The sequence below is a fragment of the Myxocyprinus asiaticus genome, chromosome 35 (genome assembly GCF_019703515.2).
Source record: "Myxocyprinus asiaticus isolate MX2 ecotype Aquarium Trade chromosome 35, UBuf_Myxa_2, whole genome shotgun sequence".
Lineage (NCBI taxonomy): Eukaryota > Metazoa > Chordata > Actinopteri > Cypriniformes > Catostomidae > Myxocyprinus > Myxocyprinus asiaticus.
Window position 1 is genome coordinate 19,886,656 of NC_059378.1, and position 26,290 is coordinate 19,912,945.

General features: G+C 41.9%; 1 protein-coding gene across 3 annotated transcripts in view; it reads right to left on the reverse strand.

The window, feature by feature from the left end:
- The window catches only part of LOC127426529 (copine-5), a 202,651-nt gene that overhangs the window by 54,341 nt on the left and 122,020 nt on the right, over positions 1–26,290 (reverse strand). For all 3 annotated transcript variants that reach the window (XM_051673391.1, XM_051673394.1, XM_051673392.1), the window contains 2 exons: positions 8,719–8,822; positions 6,135–6,239 (listed from right to left, as the gene is read on the reverse strand). In XM_051673391.1, the coding sequence (XP_051529351.1) occupies positions 6,135–6,239; positions 8,719–8,822 (209 nt within the window). The remainder of the gene's footprint in view (positions 1–6,134; positions 6,240–8,718; positions 8,823–26,290) is intronic.

Consider the following 26,290-nt stretch of genomic DNA (forward strand, 5'->3'; position numbering starts at 1 on the left):
AAAAATAGTGTGGGTCGGCAAACACGTCCATGATGCAGGTGTTTGATCAACGGCTTCAACAAGATTGAGAGAAGAAAAAATGCTAGCTAATGCTCATATATTAATGAGGATTAACACACTCTCCTAAAGCATGCTCATTAGCAAGACCAGCTTGTGCACTGAGAGGCTTTTCAGAAAGCTTTATAGATTAGCGAAAAACCTTCTCTTGTTTACTTCCTTTCTGCTCACCAACCAAGACTCCCACGCAAATCATTACAGCCGTTTATAGAAAGAGTGAATAACTCTTATCATTACACTAACAACGTCAATGCTCAGAGGACACAATGTTTCCGGAATATAAGCACAAATGTCCTGGGGTAACTGTATTACTTCACCTCTGTGGGAAGCTAATAAGTGGGCTAATATGTCCCCTGATGTCTGCAAATTTGAAAAGTGTACACTGAGCAGTTGCAGAGGTAACCGCTAAATTCATACAATGAAACTCAACCTATTTTAAAAGGAGGTGATTTATAAAGTGCTGGCTATGAATAATTCATATGATTAGGTTGACAAAGTCAATAGTCACATTCACACATGAAACCCACTAAATTGAAGTAAAACTGACAGATAAATGTACAACATCTGCTATTCCAACGTGATCTCATGAGTATTCGTAGGCATTCTTATGTCAAGTGTGGTTCTAGCACATTTACATTTGCTAACAATTGACGAATTGACAGAATCTAAACTGTAAATAATTTTACATATGAACAACTTTAGTGATATTCAAATGTTTATGAATCCTTACTGAATCCATAAATATAGAATTTATGAAAGTAATCGTTGATTTTATTGTATTCATAATCAATAAGATTAATTAAATGTTCAATTCCATCACATTTAATTAACGCAGTTGATAAATACAGTTTCAACGGTTTCTTCCATTTCGGCTGCGGCCAAAAAAATAAAAGGTCCACTTTTCCGGCAATGTTACAATTTCTTAAAGCTGAAGTCTGAAATTTCTGCAACAATAGTGCTACCGAATGGAATTGCAAAAATAAACAATGTTTTCAAAACAGCTTTCTGAATACGAACGTCATCTACAGACTGAATACGCAGTCAGACATTCCCGCCCCCAACTCACGCCATTGGTTGACTAACGTCGTTGGAGCGGGTCTAAGTGGGTCATGCAAAACAAACACAGGAATTTTTATAGTGCCACACAGGCAGTGTTTACAGTTTTCAAGAAAATGAATCTATGAAAGGCTTATTATAGTTGTCTCTACATATTAAGCTGGGATAGAAGAAAGTATTTTATCAACGAAAAAGTTACATACTTTTTCTATAGCTGATTTGGAATTTCGCTAATAGTTTCTGTTCATACACGTACATGAACTCAAAGTGGAAAAATTCTTTTAAATTAATGGAAATGGCTGTATGTGTGAAAGCGCCTATTGTTTACAGGACACTGAATAATACCACAAATGAATGTCCTGGGGTGAGTGCATTGGTTCTGCTGAGTAATCTTTATGTTTACACTGAGGGAAGCTAATTAGTAGACTAATATGTCCTTTGATATTAACCCACTCACTCAACACATTTTAAAAGGCTTATAGGCAAGATTCATAAAGGGCACGTTGTTTTCCCAGCTTGAAAAACTTTCCCCCCAACTGTCGTTTGACTAGTAGGCAAAAGTTTTGCCCACTTCACCAGTAAGGCATAAAAATGCTCATTCTTCTAAAGTGAATACAAAATATCACAAAATCTGCTGTAGTTGAGGAAGGCATCAAAATACGCTCCCTTCAAGGAAATGTGGGTGGTAGCGCCTTTGACGTTTGTTATCTTCAAAGTTGTGAGTCAGCAACTCTCTGAGTATCTGTCACCTGGGTGTCATGTTCTCTGACAGTAAGAGAGTACAGCCGCCAAGAAGGCTCCCAAGGCAGCTGTCTATCAAGCCTACAACATAGGAGAAGAAAATAGATTGAGCTCTGAGCCCAAACAGCGAAGGGCGAGGGTAGGAGGTGGGGAAGGAGCTATGCAGGCTGGAAGAATTCAATTCTGGGCTGTTTTTAATTCCCTTGCATTGACCTCAAACCAAAATTTTGCTTTGAGTTCCTCCTTGCTGAGGGCATTGCACTAACATTTGAAAGAGGGAAATTTTGTAGTATGGGATTTGAAATCCACACCAAATGTCAACATCACCATTTATTGCAAAGCTGTACCAGTTTCTTGGTAAAATATTAAAGAGTTGTATTTTCAAACTCTGCATGACAGTCGTTGTATGCAAGTGAAACATGTCAAGTGAAATTCTGAACCCTCTGGCAATTTCAAAAACTTTTTTTTTTGCACATTGGTTCTCTGCAGTTTATTCTTAGTCTTAAGAAGTACATCTATGATTAATTTCATTAGTGTCTCATATTAATTGACATCAGAATAAAACTATGGAGATGTGTGGGGAATGTTTAGTATCTGCTTTCTTTAGGCTTTAAATAAAAGGAATGCACACTGACATCTCAGGCTCTGGTGTGGGGGCCTGGACTTCTGGAGTTGCGAGTTCGAATCTAGGGTGTGCTGAGTGACTCCAGCCAGGTCTCCTAAGCAGCCAAATTGGCCCAGTTGCTAGGGAGGGTAGAGTCACATGGGGTAACCTCCTCGTGGTCGCGATTAGTGGTTCTCGCTTTCAATGGGGCACGTGGTAAGTTGTGCGTGGATCGCGGAGAATAGCAAGAGCCTCCACATGCGGAGTCTACGCAGTGTCATGCACAACGAGCCAAGTGATAAGATGCGTGGATTGACAGTCTTAGAGGCACCTGAGACTTGTCCTCCGCCACCCCGATTGAGGTGAGTAACCACACCACCATGAGGACCTACTAAGTAGTGGGAATTGGGCATTCCAAATTGGGAGAAAAGGCTCTGGAGCTTCCTCCCATCTAAACAAATAGCATGGACCATGTACTGATGGTTTCTTCTTCGGGAACTTCATTCACAGAGATCGAAGCACTCCCCCGGGGCCAAAGCAGATAACTGCCTGCAGTACCATCACACCATAAAATAATTGATGTTCCATATACAGCATATACACCATCCTGGTTTATTCTCTGCTGTTAACATTCCTTCATGATGTGTATGGCCTGTCAAAGATACGGCCATGCCTGGCAGGTGGAGTGCCAGATGAGCCAAAGCAGACTGCCAGATACAGAAAGAGAAGAGTATTTGTATGTTTATAAATAAAGCAGGCTGCCTCTGTTTTTGCAACTCAGAGTTAAAGGTGATGTGTGTAATGTTTTCAATTTGAATGTTTTTTTTCTTATTCCAGTTAAATGTGCAGAAACAATTATAAGTAAGCCATTCATAGGTTTATATCTTTGAAAAGTGTAAGACTTGTGGCTCTTTCAACATTGTTCTGTTTGATTAAACAGCATGACACAGTAACATTTGCTCAACTAATGGTGTGAGTTTGGCGAAGGACTACTTGTTTTTCCGATCAAGTATGGGGGAGTGTTTGGAAAACCTATTGTTATTTGTTATTAACCTTGTCATTATTTTGTAATTTAGTTTGGTGATGGTGGTTTTTCAAGTTGTAGCTCAATATTTGAGGTGAAAGTGTGCAATTGCTGCACCACAAGTCACACCAAACGGGACTGAAACAAAATTGCTTGTTTACAAACAGGATTCCCTAACTTTCCACCTGCCACTTCCATTCCATTCATGTGCAATCATTCAGACAGACTAGTCAATTCCCTACTAAACTGCTTTTTGCAGGTAGTCCCGCCCCAAACACATGCAACTGGTTTAGCCAACATTGCTGTGTCGGGTTGAGGTACATTTCCCATACAACAACGTAACTCACTGCTAAATTACCATAGTATGAAGCCTCGTTGGAGCAATTAACTAGCTAGTCACAACTGTTTCCTGAAACCGTAGTAACTATGTCACACATCTGTCGTTCGAAACACGTTGATTCAACAATATAGAGGTTTTTGTTACTTATGTCACATAGGGTTGGAGTTATAATTAATGTGGAGACTGAATTGATGTCAAATTATAGCATGTTTACATAGACACATGACAGTGGATGTCTGCAAAAATGGTGTCCGTGTTTGGGTGCACTGTTATCACCATTATTTTTACCCACATACTCATGCGGCTCTGTAAATTTCCCCTCTTACGTGGGGTTCCCCCGGCGCATTTGAGCACATATGAACATGCGCACTCTTTAAAAACTTATGAGAACTTTTCTTATGCATTTACCACAAAGCCGCGTTATCTGATCGAAACCAAGGTGTTAAATCGCTTTTTTCCTAATCCCTTTATTGGCCTATGTTTCAGTATGCCGCTATCTGCAAAACCCCAAAGAATAAGTCGTTTTCTATAGTGCATGTAAACGGTCTTAAGCCTTACAGAATGAAAGATGTGGAATGAAAGACATAGAAGATCTTAGCGAAGTCAAATTAACAAGAAACTATGCATCTAACCACAGCTGTAGAGCTGTAGTTCCAACCACACAACTTTACAATGCTAACGTTGGTAATAATGAAAATTGTGACTATAATTTGCTAAAGACGCTTTTGGGAAACGCATCCATGGTTGGGATGCTCAAACAAACAGAGCAATGTTTTGATAGTGCCACAGAGCCTAAGTGTTTACACTCTATTGGAAGTCAACCTATGAATGGCTATAATGACTCAAGAAACCTAATGAATAAAACCAGCATAGCTGGTCACCAGTTGTGCTTTGAAAGCTTGTTCACAACACTGGATGCTGGTGGGCTGGTGTTCCAAAAAGGCTTTTTGACTAGTTTAACCAGCAAGACTTGGTTAACCAGCATTACCCAAAAAACTATGCTGGTCGACCCATTTTATCAGTTACTGTTAGTTTAGGCTATGCTGGACCACCATCTACACCAGTGCTGAACCAGCACTTCCCAGCTAAACCATCCAAGACCAGCATGTTGGTTCATCTAGGTAGATAGCAATTTTATAAGGTAAACTGAATATGCTTCCCCTCTTCTCTTGAATGTGGGCACCAAGAAATGTTGTCATAAGGCCTCAGTTTTTGATTTTGCACAGCATGTGCCACATTTCTGCACTGTATTACAGTGTGGTGCCTGTCATGAAAGATTAACCCTGGAGAGCAGCAAGAGCACACACAGGCCAGAGCTTTTCAAGATTCAATTTTTTTTACATGCAGTTCTAATTCCCTAAGCTGATTGGTCACAACAAGGTGGTGATCCTCTCTTTGTTAAATGTGTGAGAGGAATGCAGATCATGTAGTCCTTTCCAGGCATCTGTAAGTTTAAAAATACTGTAGCTACTCAATCAAGTCACACCAACTCTCCTGGACTGTATATGTTTTCTTTATGGTCTCACTTCTGTAGTAAAAAAAAAAAATATATATATATAATAATTGTACCTACCTTACCTTATACTTGTATCTCAAGAATTCATCTTGAGGCAAGTGTAGAGTTCAGCACTGACATTTCATAATTCCTTTGAGGCTTATCACTTTACAGTCAGGTTAGTCTCAACCTCAGATGGGATGCCCACAGACCACCTACAGTCCATTCACTGACCGACTGATGCATATTGCATGCAAACGTGTTTCCAAAAAAACCCAGCAGTTCTAAATGATTGGCTGGCTTTATGCAACCTTTGGGAGTTGTGATGCATCAGTCTGCCTGGAAACAACATTGTTTACAAGGTACTAGGTTGATACAACCAGTGCATTTTAGGAAGAACAAATCACTGGGTTTGCCAAAGTATGCCAGGCTGGTGGCTTAAAAAATGCTTAGTGGCTGGTAAGGTAAATATCTATGAGCAGAATGTTTTTTGTTTTTTTTTTACAGTGCATAAAACAAAACAAACTGCATTTCATCACTTTACAGGTCATCAGAAAATTTATTCTTGTCTAGTGGGCAGTTCTTATGGTCAAAAGTCTTGCTACACGAGACTGAAAAAAGTTTTTAAACAAAATTATCAAAAAACAGAGCACACATTCAAAAGCAGGACATATATGAAATAGGACAGTAAGTAGCATTTATGTCTTTACTGCCAAACTGTAAACATACATATGTATAGGCTTTATGGGTGATCTGTGAAGAGCCCTATTGGTTTTATCAAAGAACGTCAAAGCCACTGGTGGTCTCTGTGTCTTACCTGTCATAGTCTCCATTGCAGAGAGCTCTGACTGGAATGGTGAATGGTTGCCAGACAGGATTCAGGGTGTTCTTCATCACTTCTGTCTTATGGCAAATTGTAAACCTTCATGTTGAGAGAATGGAAAGAGACAAAGACATGGACACATGGCATAACTCCTGAGGAAACTCTAAATATGACTGACATCAGCCACCTGCTCTTTTCATCTGCTTGTGGTCATATCTGACAAACCATATCTTTTCAATTATTTGCAAAGTTAAAGAAGTATGAAATCAGTTCATTACTAATGTGTCACCATGTTTATCCTGTTGGTTTTCAGACTGTTGATATACTCACAGATTTCTGTCAGCCACGCATTAAAAGAATAAACATGAGTAAATATAAATGTCACATTAAAACTGTCTTCTTTATTTACTATTTATTTATCATTTAGATTAGCTGCTTATCAAATGCCATTTATGTATATTTTTTTTCTTTTATCCCAGACTTTTTATCTTAAAATATGAAAATATTAAACAAAATAAAATAAAATATACATAAACTAATTAAATATGTAGATACTGTATATACATTTTTACATAGCTTACAACCGTCTCTCAGTTGTGGCATAATTTCCACCATGACCAACAATTTTGCCAGCGATTTTTTTTCCCCCAAAAAAGTTTTCTCATTTAAAAGTTAAATGAGACAACATTGTCAGAGAGATGAAATATGAGATATTTGATATGTGAAGAAAAATAGAAATCAAGGTAAATACCACTTGCAAACAGAATACTTTTATGGTCCGTCACTTCTAATCAAGCTGTATTTTTGTCCAATTATTTAAAAAAGATTGTTTGATTGTGTGTATTTAGGTTATAGTTGGACATTTTTATTAGACAAATTAAATAGACTAGTGAGGGTGTTAAAAGTGTGTGTTAGCGGAGTTTATTTTCTAGAAGTCAATAGGGCAAAAAGTCTCCAGAGTTGAAGAAACATCCTTTAATGATACAAATGTTCGGGGTGTACAAGCTAAGAAAGAGCAAAGGTCTCTAACTTTTCTAATCCTTGAAATGGCATTTTAGCCTAATTATAAACAGATTTTTTTTTTTTTACATTTAATAATTAGCCTCTTCATCAGTGCCCAAGAGCATCATTAAACACCCTAAAGCTTTTTTAAGCATCATCTGACATCCAAGACTCCGCAGAGACTTTTTAGTTTTTCACAATATTTTTGCTCTAAAACACAAAATGGGCAAAGTACATGAAAGCTCTTGAAAGCATGAAACCATGGTCACTTAAGTTAAGAGGCTTTTATGGGGGACATACAGTAAGGCCTTTTTATGTTGGTCTATACACATACAGAATGCCATTTTAAGACCATAAATCTCCAGAGGGGGAATATTTTAATATGTGTAATCCAAATGAATCACCGAACCGTACTCTTGAAGCCTATAATTGTATTTTCTTTCCTTAAAGGAATAATCCAGGTTCAATACAAGTTAAATTCAATCAATAGCATCTGTGGCACAGTGTTGAATGCAGTTTGACTTGCTCCTCCTTTTCATAAAAAAAGGCATACAAATTTGGGTTACATTGAGGCACTTATGGCACTTTCCACTGCACGTTACGGTTCGACTCTGCTCGCCTTTCTTTTCTGAACTTGCTTTTCCACTGCAGTTTAGTGCAGCCTCAACGTGGGTGGGATTATAGGCTGATTGTCATAGTTGCGCCTCCTCTACTGCAGTGACATTATCCTAAACACAACACAAACACACAACAAAGGAGCAATGGAGGATATAGATGGAATGGTGTTCTTGATTCTCTGCATGTGGCTGTTTTTCACAGCAAGACAACAAACTTTGTTTCAAAAAAGGCTGACGGCAGCAAGACAAAATACTGCGAAAAAAAAACAGGAGAGTTTGGGAAATCATACACCAAAGCGCAGACGAGGACATCACTGTGTTAGCTCAAAGATGACGCACGAGGGTAAGCTAACCTGCCATCTAGCTTATAGCAATGACGCTGGTAGTGACCATTTTCTCTGACCAGTCAGTGATCTGCAGGGTTTTGACATCACATTTAGTATCGGCTCGGCTCGCTTGGAACCTCGACCGAGGTGGTACTAAAAAATGTATCAGGTACCAGGTACTATCCACAGTGGAAAACCCCCAAAAAGCGAACAGAGACGAGTCGAGCCATTCCGTGCAGTGGAAAAGCCCCTTTAGAGTAGAAGTGAATGGGGCCAATCCATAAACATTAAAATACTCACTGTTTCAAAATAAGTGTAGCCAAAAGACCCGATCGAAGCAGTTAACAGATAACTGGATGGGTAGATTATCGGTGAATAATGGACTACTTTTAATTTGCTTATATTTATGATGCTTTTTTGTCATTGGGGGGCTTGACAGCCCCATTCCTCATTCACTTTCATTATATGGAGAAGAGTGGCCAGGATTTTTCTTTAGAAATTTGCCCTTTGTGTTCCACAGAAAAAAGAAAGTCAAACAGGATTGGGGCGACATGAAGGTGAGTAAGTAATGAAAAGATTTTCCTTTTTTTAGGTGAACTAGAGTTCCCCTTTAAACAGACATGAGACACTTACGTGCCATCTTCGTTGCTTCTGTAGAACACCATGAAGGGATCGGATTTCCCAAAAAAGTCTTTCTTGTCCAGTTTGTTGGCACAGAACTGCATGGTTGCACTGTCCTAGAAAGAAAACCCCAAAAAGTTCTAGCTCTGTTTCAGTTTTTACTTTCAGTGTGTTGACAGCAAAAACACAAAAAGTGCAATGTACTGGTTTGTGCATTGTAATGATTACAATGCAGACAGAATAGATCCAAAACTCTTTCATCTAATTCAGCTGGGAGAGCAGGAGGCTCATTACAGCTAAATTGTGATTTTGAAGACACACACAATACCAAAAAACAACTAATGAAGTCTGCACACATACTTTTCAGATTAGAGCTCTATTCAGTGCAGAAGCTCATAGTGAAGATCTCAGAAAAAAAAAAATTTGTACATCAAGGGTTGTATCTCTCACACCACTTAGAAGAAGAGTGCTGGTCTCTGATCAGTTTCTGCTTCACCTGTCATAATGAATATGACCATGCCTGGATCACCAGTTTTATGCTGTGGTGAAGGATAAGTCTGGATGTGAATCAACTCATGCTTGCAATTTTTGGATTGGCCCTTTTGGTAAAGCACATTTAGTGTGAAAGATGTGTCTATTTCAACTAGAACAAGGTCAATGTGAAATTCTCAATTGCATTCTTAAAGCGACCATATTATATAGTGTATATAATATATATATATATATATATATATATATATATATATATATATATATATATATATATATATAGTATCCTTAAAAGTTTTTTCTAAAGGTTTGAAATATTGAAAAACTGAAATGTTTTTTTGTTTGTTTGTTTGTTTGTTTTTAGATCTATACATCAAGACATTTATCAATGTCAGTCCTACAAACAGAGGATGGATATCTGAGGGCAGTTTTATTAAATTTTTTTGGTCTTAGCCAGGGGCGAACTGGCTGTCGGGAGCACTGGGCATTTTCCCAATGGGCCGCTGGGTAAATTGGGCCGGCCCGTTGCTGCGCAAGTACCGGTGTCATGATAAATTGAGTCCGCCCGATAAATCGAGTCCCCATGGGGGTAACCATTTGTAATGCCCAAACAAAAACCTATCATGTTATCGTGATAGCATGTCATTGAAGTCTAGGCTAACTGAAAAACACAAACAACGACACATATTTAATTTCACAATCTATAACTTCAGTTATAAACTATTATGTGTATCTTATGGTTTAAAATTCATTAAATGTCATATTTAAAAAGTTATATCGACACAAAACGATTTTAAAGGATTTCTACTCAGGCAGTAAATATAGTACCAATTAATGGGTCCCTCAGCCAATGAAATTGCTGTGACATCAGAGGGAGACACGATTTTCGAGAGGAATCATTTTCTCACAACACCAGCACATCAGGCGATATAGTCGGCCGCCCTGGGCTCCAACATGCTCGCGCAGACCCCATTACAGAGTGAACAATAGCTGTGTATCGTTTCGAAAACTGTGTCCTCTGGAAGTCGCATTTGTCGGCCGCATGCATCATCGAGGCTGTCTCGTTTCAGAAAAGCGAGTAGGACACTCCAAATGCAGCCTTCGAATGCGACCTTCTTTCACGGGAATTCGGAGGATGCATGAGGGGCACTCACAACCCACAATTCTTTGCTTCAGTGGAAATTAACATAATTTGTCCAAAAACAAATTACGCCAATATGCCCGTAAATATGATGTTCAAACGCAAGTAATGTTAATAATAAAGTTGAAGTACCTCAGTAGACAGGTGTAGCGTATATAATATGTATAATTATAGTAACATATAATTAAAATAATGTATTATAGACTAAAAGTACATCTGTAAAATCTATTTTCTTTTCTCTCTACATCATTAGAACTCTCCTAAAATTTACCTCATACATTCCCTTCCAAAGGGAATTTGTTCCCTTGTCACTCAAAGCGCTCGCACTTGTTAAAGCGTGGCTTGCTGTCATAGCAACTATGATAAGTTCTGTTTCCGTTTGTCCTATGAAGCCCATCTCGTTTAAACGAGGTTTGTTTAAAGGAGGATACTCTGTATACTGCAGCCTTCAAAGGACGCGTCCTAGCTAGCACACAGCCTTTGAAACAAGACACAGCTATTCAAAATACTCTGTAAGGTAGAGCCAAAACAATGGCCTTTATTTTGAAAGTTCTTACACATTGTAAGGCATTTCCGCATAAATGCCATAACTCTGTACCTCGTTGTGATGGGTTGTTCATGAACGATTCATTTTGAACGAATCTTCTATGTGACTCAGAAGAACGAGTAGTCTCAGACAGTGTTTGTGTGTTGGCCGCGCATGCGCATAGGGCAACCTCCTTTCGTTTGTTACGTGAAAACCACATAGGCGCTGTACAGGAAACAGAAATTATTTGTTCACCTTTCAACTCTTTTGGTCCGAATCTTCTTGTCCGAGTCATTCATTCTTTTGTCACGTGACAGCCATATATGCTATCAGCGGTGGGCCGTACATTTAAAGTCTAGGACTTCAGTGTGATTCATGCCATTAAATGTATGACAGTTCCCTGTCTGTCACTCACTCAACGATGTGTCGATGTAGTGTCACTAGGGGTTCTCTCTTGAGAGCCTGAATCACCTTTGCTTTACTCAGAAAAGGCCAATGAAAATTGGCAAGTTGCATGCCACTCTCCACCCCGGACATACGAGTATAAAAGGAGATGCCGTACACTCATTCAGACTTGTTCTTCGGAGCCAAGCGCATGTGTGTGTTCGTCCCATCACCTTGCTGTCTGCTGCTGGATTTACAGTGCATATCAGCGGTCACCCTCGCATGGTCGAGTGTTGTGCTTCCCCTGGGCGCCCCTGAGTCCACAGGTGTAAAAAGAGTATATTCAAAAGAGTATATTTTCTCTAAAAGAGCTCGCACAAATGATTGGCATCTTTTTAAAGATGTCCTTTCGCCTTTGTGCTACTGGGTGTGGCTGTTATCTCTCCCCACCGGATGGCCACGAAATCTGTCTCGAGTGCTTGGGTAGTCAGCACGCCGAGGCAGCTTTTGTGGAGGGGTCATGTTCTCACTGTGAGAACATGCCCATGAGAAAATTGCGGTCACGGCTCTCTTCCTTCTTCGGTCCGTCCTGGGTTGAAACCCAGGCGGCTGGGTCGGCGAGCACCATGGGCGATCTGGATGTGGATATGGGAGCGTTTCCGTTGGCTCAAGGTGGATTTAATGTCTCGTTCGGGGCTCACGACAAGGATGAGTTATCGGTCGCAGCATCGGAGGGTGGGCTTCTGCTTTCAGAAGCGGACGAATCTTCTGAGCTCCCGCTCTCGGGCGGTAGAGCTCAGGATGAGGCGGACGCTGAGTTGGCAGCCGTGCTTGCCCGGGCGGCTGCGAACATCGAGCTGGAGTGGAACCCTCCGCCCTGCCCTGAGTGTTCGCAGCTGGATGACTGGATTCTGGGCTCCGAGCGCGGTGCTCTTCTTACCGGAAGTGCACGAGGAACTCACAAAGTCATGGAAGGCACCTTTCTCTGCCCATACACGCTTCACGGGCTCGTCCACCCTAACTACCCTCGACAGCGGATGTGTCTAGTGTGTGTGTCTCTAAGGGATATGTCGAACTTCCCCAGGTAGAGCGTTCTGTAGCGGTGCATTTATGCCCGCAGGGTGCAGCCACCTGGAGGAACCTACCAAGGCTCTCTAAGGCTATTAGATGAGCTCTGAATAATGACAAAATGACAAATAACTGCAAGTTAGAACAAATACAATAACAGCAGCGTATATAAAATCAGTAAAGCTATGACCAGTACATAGGCATTTGCATAATCTATTCATACCACAGGGAACTAAAGTGTGGCTTGCTGAATAATGTTCATGCCTGATAAAAACTGCTGAATTTAAGTCATGAAAAATATTACTTTGTAGCTATTTGAGTCTTTGAGGCTTACTTTTGTTTAAAGGACAGCAGAAACAGCGCTTTTCAATGCATTGGGCTTTTCACTTTTTCTCAAGAATAATCTGGGGAATATATAGATATATACAGATATAAAGACGCAACAAACTCACATAGAGTGAAAATATGAGCAATTAATCTGCAAAATATCCGCAAAGTTCAACATTTTAAGAGGTATGTTTATTTTCTTTTACATATATTTAAATTTGTTTTTATTTGTATATGTACATATTCTGGCCAACTTTGTTTTCATTGATTAAAAAAAATTATAATATTTACACATAGTTATGTGAGTAATTGACATGAAATTTAAGCATTGTCATCAGTGTCTAGTGTTTAAACATTTTATGATCTTGTATTATTATATATACATATACTGTATAATATATTATTATTTTACTTGTTGTTTCCACAACCTCATTTTAACAAAGACAATAGTTTATTTGCACTTCTAGAAAAAAGTTGAAAGGTGATTGAGATCTTTAAAAACTTCAAAAAATGCTGACTTGTCACAGCACCTCAAATACACAGTTTCCCTTGTACTTTCATGTACATTTTAACCTAACATCTGTATATGCTGGTAAAAAAGTTTATGGACATGTTATTTGTCTAAGCTATAAAGTGCTTATTTTAGTACTTTCTCTAAAAAAATCCACTCATCACGTTTACAGTGGTTTTATATATATTAAAGTTATAACAATTGTTGCACTGTGTGGCCCGTTGTCATGACTAGCAGTAAATAGAAACGTTTTTTTTTTTTTTTTTTTCTCAACACAAAATTTTAAAATTGAGCCAGAAAATGAAATCAATGAGTCGGTGTGTTATGGTGTGGTGTGTTGTGGGCCAAGTTTGGTGGGCCACTCTGGGCCAGAAAGTCCAGGGCCACTTTTTAGTCCCAATCCGCCCCTAGTCTTAGCAGTAAGTCACTGGAAAAACAGTGCAGTATCTCAATGCCCCCCGAGTATAACACATCTCTGATATAAATTGCAGCCCATTCTCTGCATCACTATGGTGCTATCCCTTCTGCCCCAGAGGTGTTGCACAGCATTAGATGTGTTACTCACTGAGTGTGCAAGTGATATGACTTTGTGATATAGGCTGCAATAAGATAATTCCTCTTGGAGAGATTGTGATGTCCATACACTACATATATATATATATACTTAATTAAAAGTAACACAAATGCATGTGTCCAAACAACTTAATTATGTGCAATCCTTTTAAATTCAAAGTAAAATAGTATTTTAGTTAATCCATTTGCTTTGGGACTAAATAATAATTTCCATTGCCATTAATGTAGCATTGCTTAAACAGGGCAGGGGATATTTAACAATGTAATATATAACACTTTTATAAATAACTTATTTTATGTGTTTTTGCGCAATTAAAAACAGGGGGAGATTTGTTAGTTTTTAATGTTCTATAATTTTGGGATTTAGAAGAGTTTCTTTTATGTTGGTGTTATGGGGGTTACCACTATGGTAAATAATGGAGTGTGAGCATAGGTTGATGACGTCTATAAATGAAGAGTATGCTGTATGTTGATTTACTCAAAAAGGACCCTATTCACATTTCAAATTTTGGAACACAAAAATAAAAAACTATAACATGGTAAATGTTGCCACTGGTGTATAGAGGTTAATAGGAAACCACAGCAAATATTATTGCTGAAATGGGTCAACGTTAAAGTGATTCATTTTCAAAAGGCTTCTAGCAGTTAGATAAATAGAATATTCCTCAGATAAACATTCTACATCAGTTTTCTCCTCATCAGTCCCACATTTCAGAAGACTCAACATGTCTGAAACCTCACAATAGCTTCCCTTGTTTGATCTTGTTCATAATAGTAAAAGCTTCATGTCTACATTATAGGCAAACAATGGTCTCATTAATTCATTCTATCTGTACCTAAGCCAGTCGCAGTTTAGTTTCCTTTCTATTTTAAAATAACACACTAAAAAGCATTTCAGTTTGACAACAAGGGTGAGATTCTCTTTACTGCCTTTTACTGATTGACACTATTTAAATGAAAATGTCTCTCATTCTCTTGCTCTGCGTTCAAAGAGCTCCCAAGAAATAATTTTTCACTCCCCTGGTAAAGATATGCCATCTCAGCAGCCTACCTTGGAGATATTATTTGTATTTTTTACTTGTCCTTAAAGAAAACTTCACAGTGTTGATTTAAGAAAGCAATTTGTCTTTGTTCCTTGCTTATGCCACTTTTATTAAACATTGTGAGTACACTGTGCATTGAGTTCACATGGTTCCAAAGCTGAACAAGAGATATATTATCTAAGCTAGGGCACACTTACAAATGAGTTGAAGAGCTGAAAGACTACTATACTCCTACAGTAAGTAGACTCAAGGGAAACCTCGGTCAAAAACTTAACACCCACAACAGAGAAATATAAAACATGTATCACAAACAAGTATTTTTCACACCTGTTAAAGACAACATGAAAAGGAATTTGCAACACATTTATTCACACAACTTCTGTTAATGTGTTTGTCTAAGTAAATGTTCATTTCAGAATTGAATTTATCTGGATTTGATAGGGTTATGAAAAGTGGGCTATGTATTGTTAGTAAATATTATTTTACCCTGCCCACATGGCTTTGGATCAGGGCTGTTTCTAGGCATAGGCAAACTCCCAGACACCTGCTGGGAGGGCGCCAAAGAGGACGCCTCTGCATCAAAAGCCAACTCTTAAGAGCTTGTATTGCAAATTACAGCCTCTTGCATGGGTGATTGCAGGGATGGACTCAGGCATGGCTAATCTAAAAGCAGAGGTTGAATAGCCCTGTTATCTGTAGAGCTGTGGTGTCAGAGCACAAGAAAGCACTTAGTAAACAAACTTTGTTTTTTGCAAGCCCAGCAGCATGCAGAATACTGATGATATGCTAATGGACTTTTATTGCTGATGAGCTTGGTTTTGATTTTATCATACACAACGATAGCCTGCTTCAAATGCAACATGCACACTTGTAATAAAGGGTAATTCCTAGACTGCTTAATTGGCCCCCAAAAGTATTTGGGCACTTAGGTCAAATGTCATTGTAGATATACTGTACATAGTATCAAATCAGGTGCAATCTGCAAAGAAATTATGCTAGACCTTTTCTCAGAAGTTCATTTCACTTTACTGAGCCATTTTTATAATTACTTTGGACCAAATGAAAAATATATCAATTTTCTTAATCAATATTTGTTGATTAAATAAACAAATATTGATTTGTTCACTATCTGTCATTCACTTGAAGTTGTGTCCATGTAATGACACTAAATGTCACTCTTGGGAGTCCCAAACGCCTCTGCTTTTTTTGAAAAAAGGCCAATGAGAATTGGTGAGTGGAATCTGCATGCCACTCCCCCGGACATACGGGTAAAAAAGGAGCTGGTATGCAACCACTCGTTCAGATTTTCTCTTCAGAGCCGAGTGGTTCTATTCATTGAAGCTGAATTCATCCGCAAAGTTCATTCACCTCATCTGCTGGATTCTACGGTGCATTTCAGTGGCTTCTCCCCCTCTGCACCCGTGAAGTGCAGAGAACGCCCCTGGGCGCTTCGGCAGAAACAACTAAAAGAGTATATTCTAAAAAGAGTATATTTTCTTTCTAAAAGAGCAGCACACATGGAACGTCTTTTTAAAGATGCCTTTCCATTTGTGTGTTATTCCTGGTTGCGGTCAATATCTCTCCACTTCTGACGGCCACGATCGCTGTCTTATGTGTCTGGGCACTGGCCACATGGAGATATCGTTCACACATGAGTCATGTCCTCATTGCGAGAACATGACTATGGCAACGTTGCGGTCGCGGCTTGCTTTCGTAAGAAACCGGTCCTTCTACCTACGGGTTTGAGGCCACGTCGGTTAGCACTGGGGGTGATTTGGGGACATCAATGGGACCACCTCCACCGGGTATCCCCCCACGGACCTCCCATTCCCCAGCACGCTCCCTTGCCCCGATCGGGCTCTTGCACGAGACAGGCGGCTCATCTCAGTGCGAGTTCGACTTCTCGTTCGGAGCTCCAGAAGACGATGAGTTTGAGCGCAGCATCGGAGAGCGGGCTCGTCCAGTCTGACGCAGAGGCTTCGGCTCGGCTTCCTCCTTTGGGAACGGTCGCCCAGTCTCATGCTAACGCGGAAATGACGGACATGCTTTCCCAGGTGGCCGCGAGCATCGGGCTAGAGTGGAACCCTCCACTCTCCCCTGAACCCTCGTGGCTCGACGATCAGTTCCTGGGCATGGGGCGCCGCCCACGGCCATGCCCCATTCCTTTCTTCCCGGAAATGCATGACAAGATTGTGGGAGGCACCTTTTACTGCCCGGTCCCGGTCTTTCAGCTCCCCCGCTCTCGCTACCATCGATGTCGGAGTGGCCAGGGGGTATTCGGTGATCCCCCAGGTGGACAAGGCGCTCGCGGTGCACTTGTGTCCGCAGAGCACTGCCACCTGGCGTGGGCGCCCGAGACTCCCGTCCAGGGCCTGTAGGTTTATGTCATCCCTGATGGCTAGAGCTGCCTCCGCCCTACATGCCATGGCTCTCCTGCAAGTACACCAAGCCAAGGCGCTAAAAGAACTGCACGAGGGTAGTTCTGACCCAGGATTGATGCAGGAACTGCGCTCGGCGACCGATCTCGCGTGGTCTCTCGGGCGAGCGATGTCCACCCTGGTGGTCCAGGAGCACCACCTTTGGCTCAACTTGGTCGAGATGGGAGAGGCGGACATGGCACGTTCCTTGACGCCCCCATTTCCCAGGTTGGCCAGTTTGGTGACGCCGTTGAGGACTTTGCCCAGCGGTTCTCGGCGGTGAAGGAGCAGACGGAGATTTTACAACATATCCTGCCCCGGCGTGGCTTAAGACCCCGCACCCTGTCTGCTCGTCACCAAGGGCATCCTCCTGCAGCAACAACACCGGCTCTACTGCAGCCCGCCCCTGGCATGGAGCCCTCCACAGGAAGCAGATGCCACCCATCTCGCGGCCGGTGCTAAGAACCCGAAGAAGGCTTCGAAGCGCCCCCGAGACAGGCGAACCAGGGGCAAGGAGACCCACTTCTCTGGGGCTGGTTGACAGACCACTCCATCCCCTGGTGGAGGGCCGGGAGGAGAATCTTTTTTGTCACTGTATGCCCAGGAGGCTGTGGCACCCAAATGCCTGACAAAAGAATGGTTCCCTCATCTCCTGGGTCACATATCTGGTGTGCACGGCTGTCATCACGACCACCGTCCACCATCCCATTTTGGCAGGTATGGCGCTCCAGTGGCGGACCCCCCGCCCCTGTGCGCCCAGCTGTGGCACAAACAAGCCCATGCGGGATTGGTTCCAGTGGACTACAGGGACGAGATTCCTCCTCCCCCCTCCTTGGCCAATCTTATGGTGGGAGGCAGGAGCCAGGTAAGTGCTTCGATGTCCCTGGACTCAACACGGCCATGGGGCAATTGTCTCGATGACAGCGCGCCTCACGAACAAGCGCGCACAGTCGGTGCTGAACTGTCTGAAGGCGTTCAGATGGAGAACAGCGGTTCCACTGAAAATTTTTCAGAGGCTCCTGGGGCATATGGCATCCTCAGCGGCGGCCACACCACTCGAGTTGATGCATGTGTGACCGCGTCAGCACTGGCTTCAGACTCAAGTCCCGAGATGGGCATGGTGCCGCGGGAAACATCGCGTGGACGTCATGCCGATCTGTCGCCGCCTCTTCAGCCCTTGGACTGACCTTGCATTTCTACGGGCAGTGGTTCCACTAGAGCAGGTCTCCAGGCACGTCGTGGTTACAACAGACGCCTCCAAGGCGGGCTGAGGTGCCGTATGCAACGGGCACACAGCCGCCGGCTCCTGGACTGGCCTGTGGCTGCGTTGGCACATCAACTGCCTAGAGTTGTTGGCTGTACTGCTCGCCCTGCGGAGGTTTTGGCCATTGATCCAGGGCAAGCACATGTTGGTCCGGATGGACAACACAGCATCAGTAGCGTACATCAACCGCCAAGGCGGTCTATGCTCCCATTGCATGTCACAACTCACCCACCGTCTCCTTCTCTGGAGTCAGCAGTGCCTCAAGTCGCTACGAGCCACTCACATCCCGGGCGACCTCAACACCGCAGTGGACACGGAAGACCTAAGTGGCCTACCACCTGCGGTAGTAGACACAATCACTCAGGCTAGGGCTCCCTCTACGAGGCGCCTGTATGCCTTGAAGTGGCATCTGTTCACTAAGTGGTGTTCTTCCCGACGCGAAGACCCCCAGAGATGCGCAGTCGGATCAGTGCTTTCCTTCCTGCAGGAGAAGCTGGAAGAAGGAGCTTCCTTCCTGCAGGAGAAGGCTGTCCCCCTCCACCCTGAAGGTGTATGTGGCCACTACTTCGGCGCATCACGATGCAGTAGATGGTAAGTACTTAGGGAAGCACGACTTGATCATCAGGTTCCTGAGAGGCGCTAGGAGGTTGAAACCCTCCGGACTGTGCCTCGTCCCCTCATGGGACCTCTCTGTAGTCCTTTGGGGTCTACAGGGAGCTCCCTTTGAGCCCCTGGAGTTAGCTGAGCTTAAGGCACTCTCTTTGAAGACTGCCCTCCTGACTGCACTCACTTCCATCAAAAGGGTAGGGGACCTGCAGACATTCTCTGTCAGCGAATCGTGCCTGGAGTTCAGTCTGGGTTACTCTCACGTGATCATGAGACCCCGACCGGGCTATGTGCCCAAGGTTCCCACGACTCCTTTTAGGGATCAGGTGGTGAACCTGCAAGCGCTGCCCCAGGAGGAGGCAGACCCAGCCTTGGCATTGCTGTATCCGATGCAAGCTTTACGCATCTATTTGGATCACACGCAGAGCCTTAGAAGCTCCGAGCAGCTCTTTGTTTGCTTTGATGGACAGTGGAAAGGAAGCAGTGTCTCCAAACAGAGGATTGCCCACTGGGTCATCGACGCCATCACGATGGCATATCAGGACATGCCACCCTCTGCGGGGTTACGAGCCCACTCCACCAGGAGTGTGGCGGCCTCCTGAGCCCTGGCCAGTGGTGCCACTTTGGCAGACATCTGCAGAGCAGTGGGCTGGGCAACACCCAACACCTTTGCGAGGTTCTACAATCTCCGAGTTGAGCCGGTCTCGTCCCATGTATTGGCAGGCACGAGCAGGTAAGTTCCGGGACAACTGGCCGAGTGTACCGCTTGCGCATAGCACCTTTCCCCTCTTTTGAGGTGAAGACGTGCGCTCTTGACTCCCAGTCGTGTTCACAGACTGTGATCCCTGGATGACTTTCCTCCTTAGCCCTCCGGCAGCTGAGTTTGCGGAGAAACTCACTGACCGGCCCAGTATGAGCGCTAATGAGCCCCTGTATTGAGGTAGGTGCTCCACATGTGCTGGTTCCCTGAAGACGACCCCATGTGATATCTTCCACAAAAATTGTTTCCCTGATGGCAAACTGCGTCTTCCTTAGGCAGAGGCCCCTCTGAAAGTCTTCCCCTTGGAAGGGACACCCCCTGATGCAGACACTTATGGCTCCCAGTCAGTTAACAAATTCCACTCTTTTAGGGGAGAAAAGAGAGGGAAAAGAGACCTCGGCTGGGCTAGCCTGTCCCTATAGTTGGGCATTCGACTTGTTCCTGATAGACCGTTCGACTCTTATAAGAGGGTTGGGAGAGGTTACGTGATGGCCTGGTGCGCTGGCTACGAGGCACACCGCAGTCTGCCCGTCACACACCGCCAGTTCACGCAACACAGTTCAGCTAGTTGTGGCGTTTTGTATAGGGACACCTAGTGTCACTACATCGACACAACATCGAGTGAGTGACAGATAGGGAACGTCCTGGTTACTTTCATAACCTCCATTCCCTGATGGAGGGAATGAGACTTTGTGTCCCTCTTGCCACAACGCTGAACAACCCGCTGAAACGGCTGGGACCTGGTCTCGGCTCCTCAGCACAAAACCTGAATGAGTGGTTGCATACCAGCTCCTTTTATACCCGTATGTCCGGGGGAGTGGCATGCAAATTCCACTCGCCAATTCTCATTGGTCTTTTTTCAAAAAAAGCAGAGGCGTTTGGGGCTCCCAAGAGTGATCCCTAGTGTCACTACATCGACACAACGTCTCGTTCCCTCCATCAGGGAATGGAGGTTACGAAAGTAACCAGGACGTTTTCCAGTAAAACATTAAAACATCCATGGAAAGAAAGAGACAATTACTTGAGAAGCAATCTTGCATGATAAATTAAGAATTGCTTACAGAGAATGTCTTTAATTAAGTTACATTTTCTTAAACTCATTGACAAATATTTTTTATTGTATAAGCATAAATCTATTTAAATTTAGTGAGGTTTTTAAAACAAGAAAAACAATTTATCAATGGGTTAAGAAAAATACATTTTATTTAAGATATATTCTCTAAAACAAGCCTTAATATCTATTCTCAATAAAATAAGTAATCATAGGTGAATTTTGCAAAAAACTCTTTTCTGAGCCATTTTTATAATTATTGAACCAATTAAAAAAAAAAATTTTTTTTTAAAGAAATCTAACAAAATTTAAATGTTGTTTATGCTTATAACCACAAAATATATATATATTTACCAAAGGGGTAAGAAAACAAGTTTCTAGAAAGTGTCCAAATAAGTTTTGTCTTCATTTTGAACAGTAATATTTTCTCATTTAAAACCTAAACAAAAAGTTGTGTGTGAAATGTTTTGCTTACTGTTTCAAATAAACAGTATCAACGGTTTGATATTTTTCTAACTAATGCAATTACACTTATACATTTTTAAGTGTGGCTTAAGTGTCTAAATATGTTTTGGGGCCACTGTTGAATATCAACTAATTCTAGAGTTGTTGTTTTTTGTTTTTTTTACTTTCCTCTTTCCCTCCCTAATCATCTGTTACTGTCCTCTGAAGTCAGTCACCCTTGTTATAGCACCTCAAACCTCATCCCTCCAGCAGTCTAGATAGTATGGCATGGCAGATGAGAACTATCATGTCCCCTCTATCACCCTCCCATAAAAGGCCCAGTGGCGAATGATGCCCTGGTGTCTTTGCACATGACAACCTTCAGGAATCTGCCAGCGCAACAGGGACATCACACTTTAAGAGCAGCTGAAGGGTTCTCTGCTGTGCAGCTCTCTAGAAATCATCAATGACACCAGCTAAAATGAGGCGGTTTGAGTATCTGCCTGAAGCACACACCCCCTAAATAGGGCACTTTATGAGAGGGAGGTAAGGGTGGAAAGTTCAGGATGCACATGGACTGAAATGCGATCTCCACCCACACACCCCTTTACAGCTATAAAATAATGCCACTCAATCTCTGTGATGCCCCAAAGCCCCATAAATATATACTGCATTACTGGATATGAGGGCTATAAAGGGAACAGGAGCCTGACATTCTCCTTCAGCGTCAAGCATGGAAATGTGGTCAGATAAGCAAGGCTAAAATTTATTCTGATTACAGCAAATGGCAGATCACTCAGTGTCTATTCTATCACAGTGCTTTTCAACTGGTTTTGCTTCAGGATACTGATTTTAGATTGGGCATCAAATGGTGAGCAAACAAAGTACCATCATACAAAAGTAAACAAAAATGAGCGTACTTAAAATCAAACATTAAAATGTATTAAAATTATCATGAACTACATAGACCCATATTTAATGTAGTCTGGGTCATATTTTATTTTACCTTGCATTGTTTTCAAGGATGAGTGGATGGTCCATGTTGGCACCCAACTAATTTGGCTAGCTTCTACCAAGTGACATATGAATTTGTGCCAAAATACAAAAACAATCTATGATAGGAGGTCCCGAATTAGAACAGACCAGCAATTTTGGACTCCTGATCCACAAGTTGAGAACCACTGCTCTAGATTATACTTGTTGATTTTTGGTGATCGTGATTTTGCTGAGTACAAGACATGTTCCTGGATCAACATACAGTATTTGTTGGTCCTGGAACAACATTCCTGAAACAAACACAGTCATAACACTATACTTAAACCTAACCATTAACTACCCCTAAAATCTTCCCTTGAATGATAGGTTGAAATGAGAAATGATAGGTTGACACCCTATGGTTTTATTGTATGAAATTTCAACAAACAATACTGGAAAGAGTGCCTGAGTAAAGGCCTCTGCCTTTTACACGTCTGCCCATAGTAAGATATGTCTATCATCATTCTTTTGACTGTATTCTGCCCATTAACACTCTTTTATACACCCATATTTGCAGTAGTATCAATGTCATCATAAACAACAATAACAAAGTGTAATCGGCACATATTATGGCCGCGTATAGCGTATTAGCACATTATTTAAATGTACTTCTAAATGCATGTGGCAGGTGTCTGAAAGTTCGCAAACCGTATGTTGTTGCTCAGCTGTTTCAAACTTCTTTTTACCCTTGATCGAAGAATGAATAAAACTTCTCCATAAGTGTGTTGGGGCCTCAATACAATATATATAAAAAAGAAGAGATTTCTCTGACTCAAAATAAAACTGAGGTACATAATCTGCTCTAAATTGGCAGTGAAATCAAATTCGGAGATGAAACAAGAATTAAATTATGTGTGAAAGTGAGGATAATTCATAAGCAAATGATGTACAACTGAAGTCAGCTATCAACTCTCAGCAGGAGGCATTCAAGAATCAATCAGAAACAGAGGTAATCTGCTAATATTGTCCATCATGTAAAGACATTTATATGCAGAATTCTCAATAGAGACAAGCTAAGACAGTATCAATATGCCTGAGGCATAAAAAGGAAGATCAGTATTATCAGTATTGTCAATGTCTATTTCCTTTCTCAATTCAACACATGAGCCTGGTAAGCATGTGGGGTGCCAGATAATACGGCTTGATCCTGCTTAAAGAGAAATATGCACCCTTTAACCTGAACACTGTGTTAAATTTCCTCTCTAGGTCATTAGAAGCCTATTAAACAGAGAGTGCAGAAGTTCAGGGCTATGAATTTTAGGCTGTTATCCTGTTGGCACACAATTAGGAGCACATTTACTTTCAGCTGTTTTCACTCTTGGTTTGATTGCTTGCTCCAGACCAGCATTTGATTTTACCCCCCTTCTGGTACTTAAGAGTACCACCATGAGTATTAGTGGCAGCTTTGTACCACTGTAGCTAGGTATAATCTCTAGAAGATGCCTGTTTAACTGATTTAACATTAATTTGTTTGCTTTTTGGTGGATTTACCACCAAAATTCATATACACAGAACAGCATTTGTGATTGTCTGCCGTGGATGCTTTGCTAGAGATGCGAGGAATGCAAGCCGCTATACGAAGGCATTTATTTTTCTTTATGTCTTAGGAAAACTGCTTTCACACCAACCAACCAAACAAACCAATCCATCAGTCTGGCTTCAAAAAAGGACACTCAACAGAGACTGCACTCTTGTCAGTAGCTGAAACCCTGCGACTGGCGAGAGCTAACTCTGAATCATCCGTCCTCATCCTCCTTGACTTGTCTGCTGCTTTCGATACAGTGAACCACAAGATTTCCCTGTCCACCCTCTCTGACCTGGGCACAGGAACTGCGCTTGGATGGGTTGAGTCCTACCTCATTGGCAGATCTTTCAAGGTCTCCTGGAGAGGAAAGGTGTCCAAGTCACAGCAGCTGACCACTGGTGTTCCTCAAGGATCAGTGCTTGGACCCCTCCTCTTTTCCATATATACAACATCACTCGGACCGAACATTGAGGCACATGGCTTTTCCTACCACTGCTATGCAGATGACATGCAGCTCTACCTATCATTCCAGCCTGATGACTCTACTGTCTCAGCTCGTATCTCTGCTTGCCTCTCTGACATTTCGGCCTGGACGAAGGAACTTCACCTTCAGTTCAACTTTGCAAAGACAGAACTCCTCATGATCCCAGCCAACCCATCTGTTGACCACAACCTCACTATTCATCTCGGTTCAACTACATTAACACCAACCATAACAGCTCGGAACCTGGGAGTGGTGGTAAATGACCAGCTTAATTTTACCGCCCACATCTCAACAGCTGCCCGGTCTTGCAGATTTGCTCTTGTAAGGCTGGAGTCGGAATGTCTGGACTAAGGGATGACTACTCCCTGGGAGAACAAATGACTTTCCTGAGAATTAACATTTGAACACTCTCTTGCATAAGTAGCAACACCATCTGAGACGCACCACACCGAGCAGTTTACACCTCACCCTTGCACTCTCCCCATCACTCTCTGTTCCCCCTCTTCTCTCCCTCACCTAAAACTCACTCAAGATCTATGCAAGGTTAAGTGTGTGCAATAAGTCACTATACATATTTAGTATCATTTCAAATGTCTCAGTGCGTATGGTAAAATGGTCTCATTCTCCCAGCCATAGTACAAACCTCCAAGAAGTTCTAGAAGATGAGAAATATTGTGTGCCACTTAAGGTGTGCCCTCCCCCAGACCCTTCATTCAAACTACCTCCTGTATGTAAATAAGTGCTCTCTTCTACAGGTATCGAGAACCCATTCAATCACAAATTTTGATTGCCCATTTGTGACCCCCTGAATAGGAGACCAAAACTTAATTATAATTGCAGACACCACCATTTGGTAAGCCTATTGAATTATCTGGGAATTTAAGGAGAGATGGCAAAAGGGTTCGGAGAATATGTAGACAGATCTCCCGCATGATCACTGTGCGTAGTTTTCATTGCCAGGTAAATATTCTTAAATTCCTTGATCTCTGAATTGTTGATATTGTATGTGATTGGCTAATGATTTTATTCTTTGAATTGGATTTTGAATTATTGTTTTGTTACCTGGTTAATAAATTGTTATGTTTAAAATTATTCTAATTGACCTTGTGTTATTAACTCTAGTAGATTACGTTAAGTCCATAACACCACAAATCTATGCTCAGGTTAGTAACGGACTAAAATACAGCTTCGGTGGAGCAGAGGGGCACACAGACTGATGTTTTAGAGCTCCAACTAACACATTGGCATTAGTCATGTATACTTAGACTGTAGAGGCTAATAATGGGTTTTTCCGTTCAGAACAACAAGGTGTTGTCAGACCAATCTAAATAGGGGTGAGCCTCAACCTCTGATTATTGTAATATTATTTTAACTAAGTGTACGTGGGAAGCCATGGCATGATTATACAAAGTTACCATTAGAAGAAGTTAAATTGGTCAGCTTAGTTCTATGGTAATGGTCATGACCTCTGGTTAGATATAGTCTTACCTTAATTAAGTATGTTCAGATCTATGGGGACTAGATAATATATTCTAGAATGAGCAAAGTGGAGTACGGCCGTCTAGGATATTAGTCACTTGCCTCTGTCTAATGACCAAGACTGACGAATTTGTGATTATGAGATCGTATACCTGGCCGGTGCGAGACTCAAAGTGTTGTAGAAATCCGGATGAACGAGTGTAGAATGCAAAGTAAAGTGTTAAATAGAATAATCAAACATTCACCTAAATTTAATGATTATCAAACATCATTTAAACCTTTTTTCATTATTGGAGTTAGATGAAATAAAGAAATAATACATATAAGGAAATGTATTTAATTTAATCTTGTAGTGTTGAGTAAAAGGAAAAACAGTAATATGCAGATACCCTTCTACCGCGCCATTGGCTGCTGTCCTTGGACCAGAGGGCGGCCCTTACACTCTCTACAACATCAG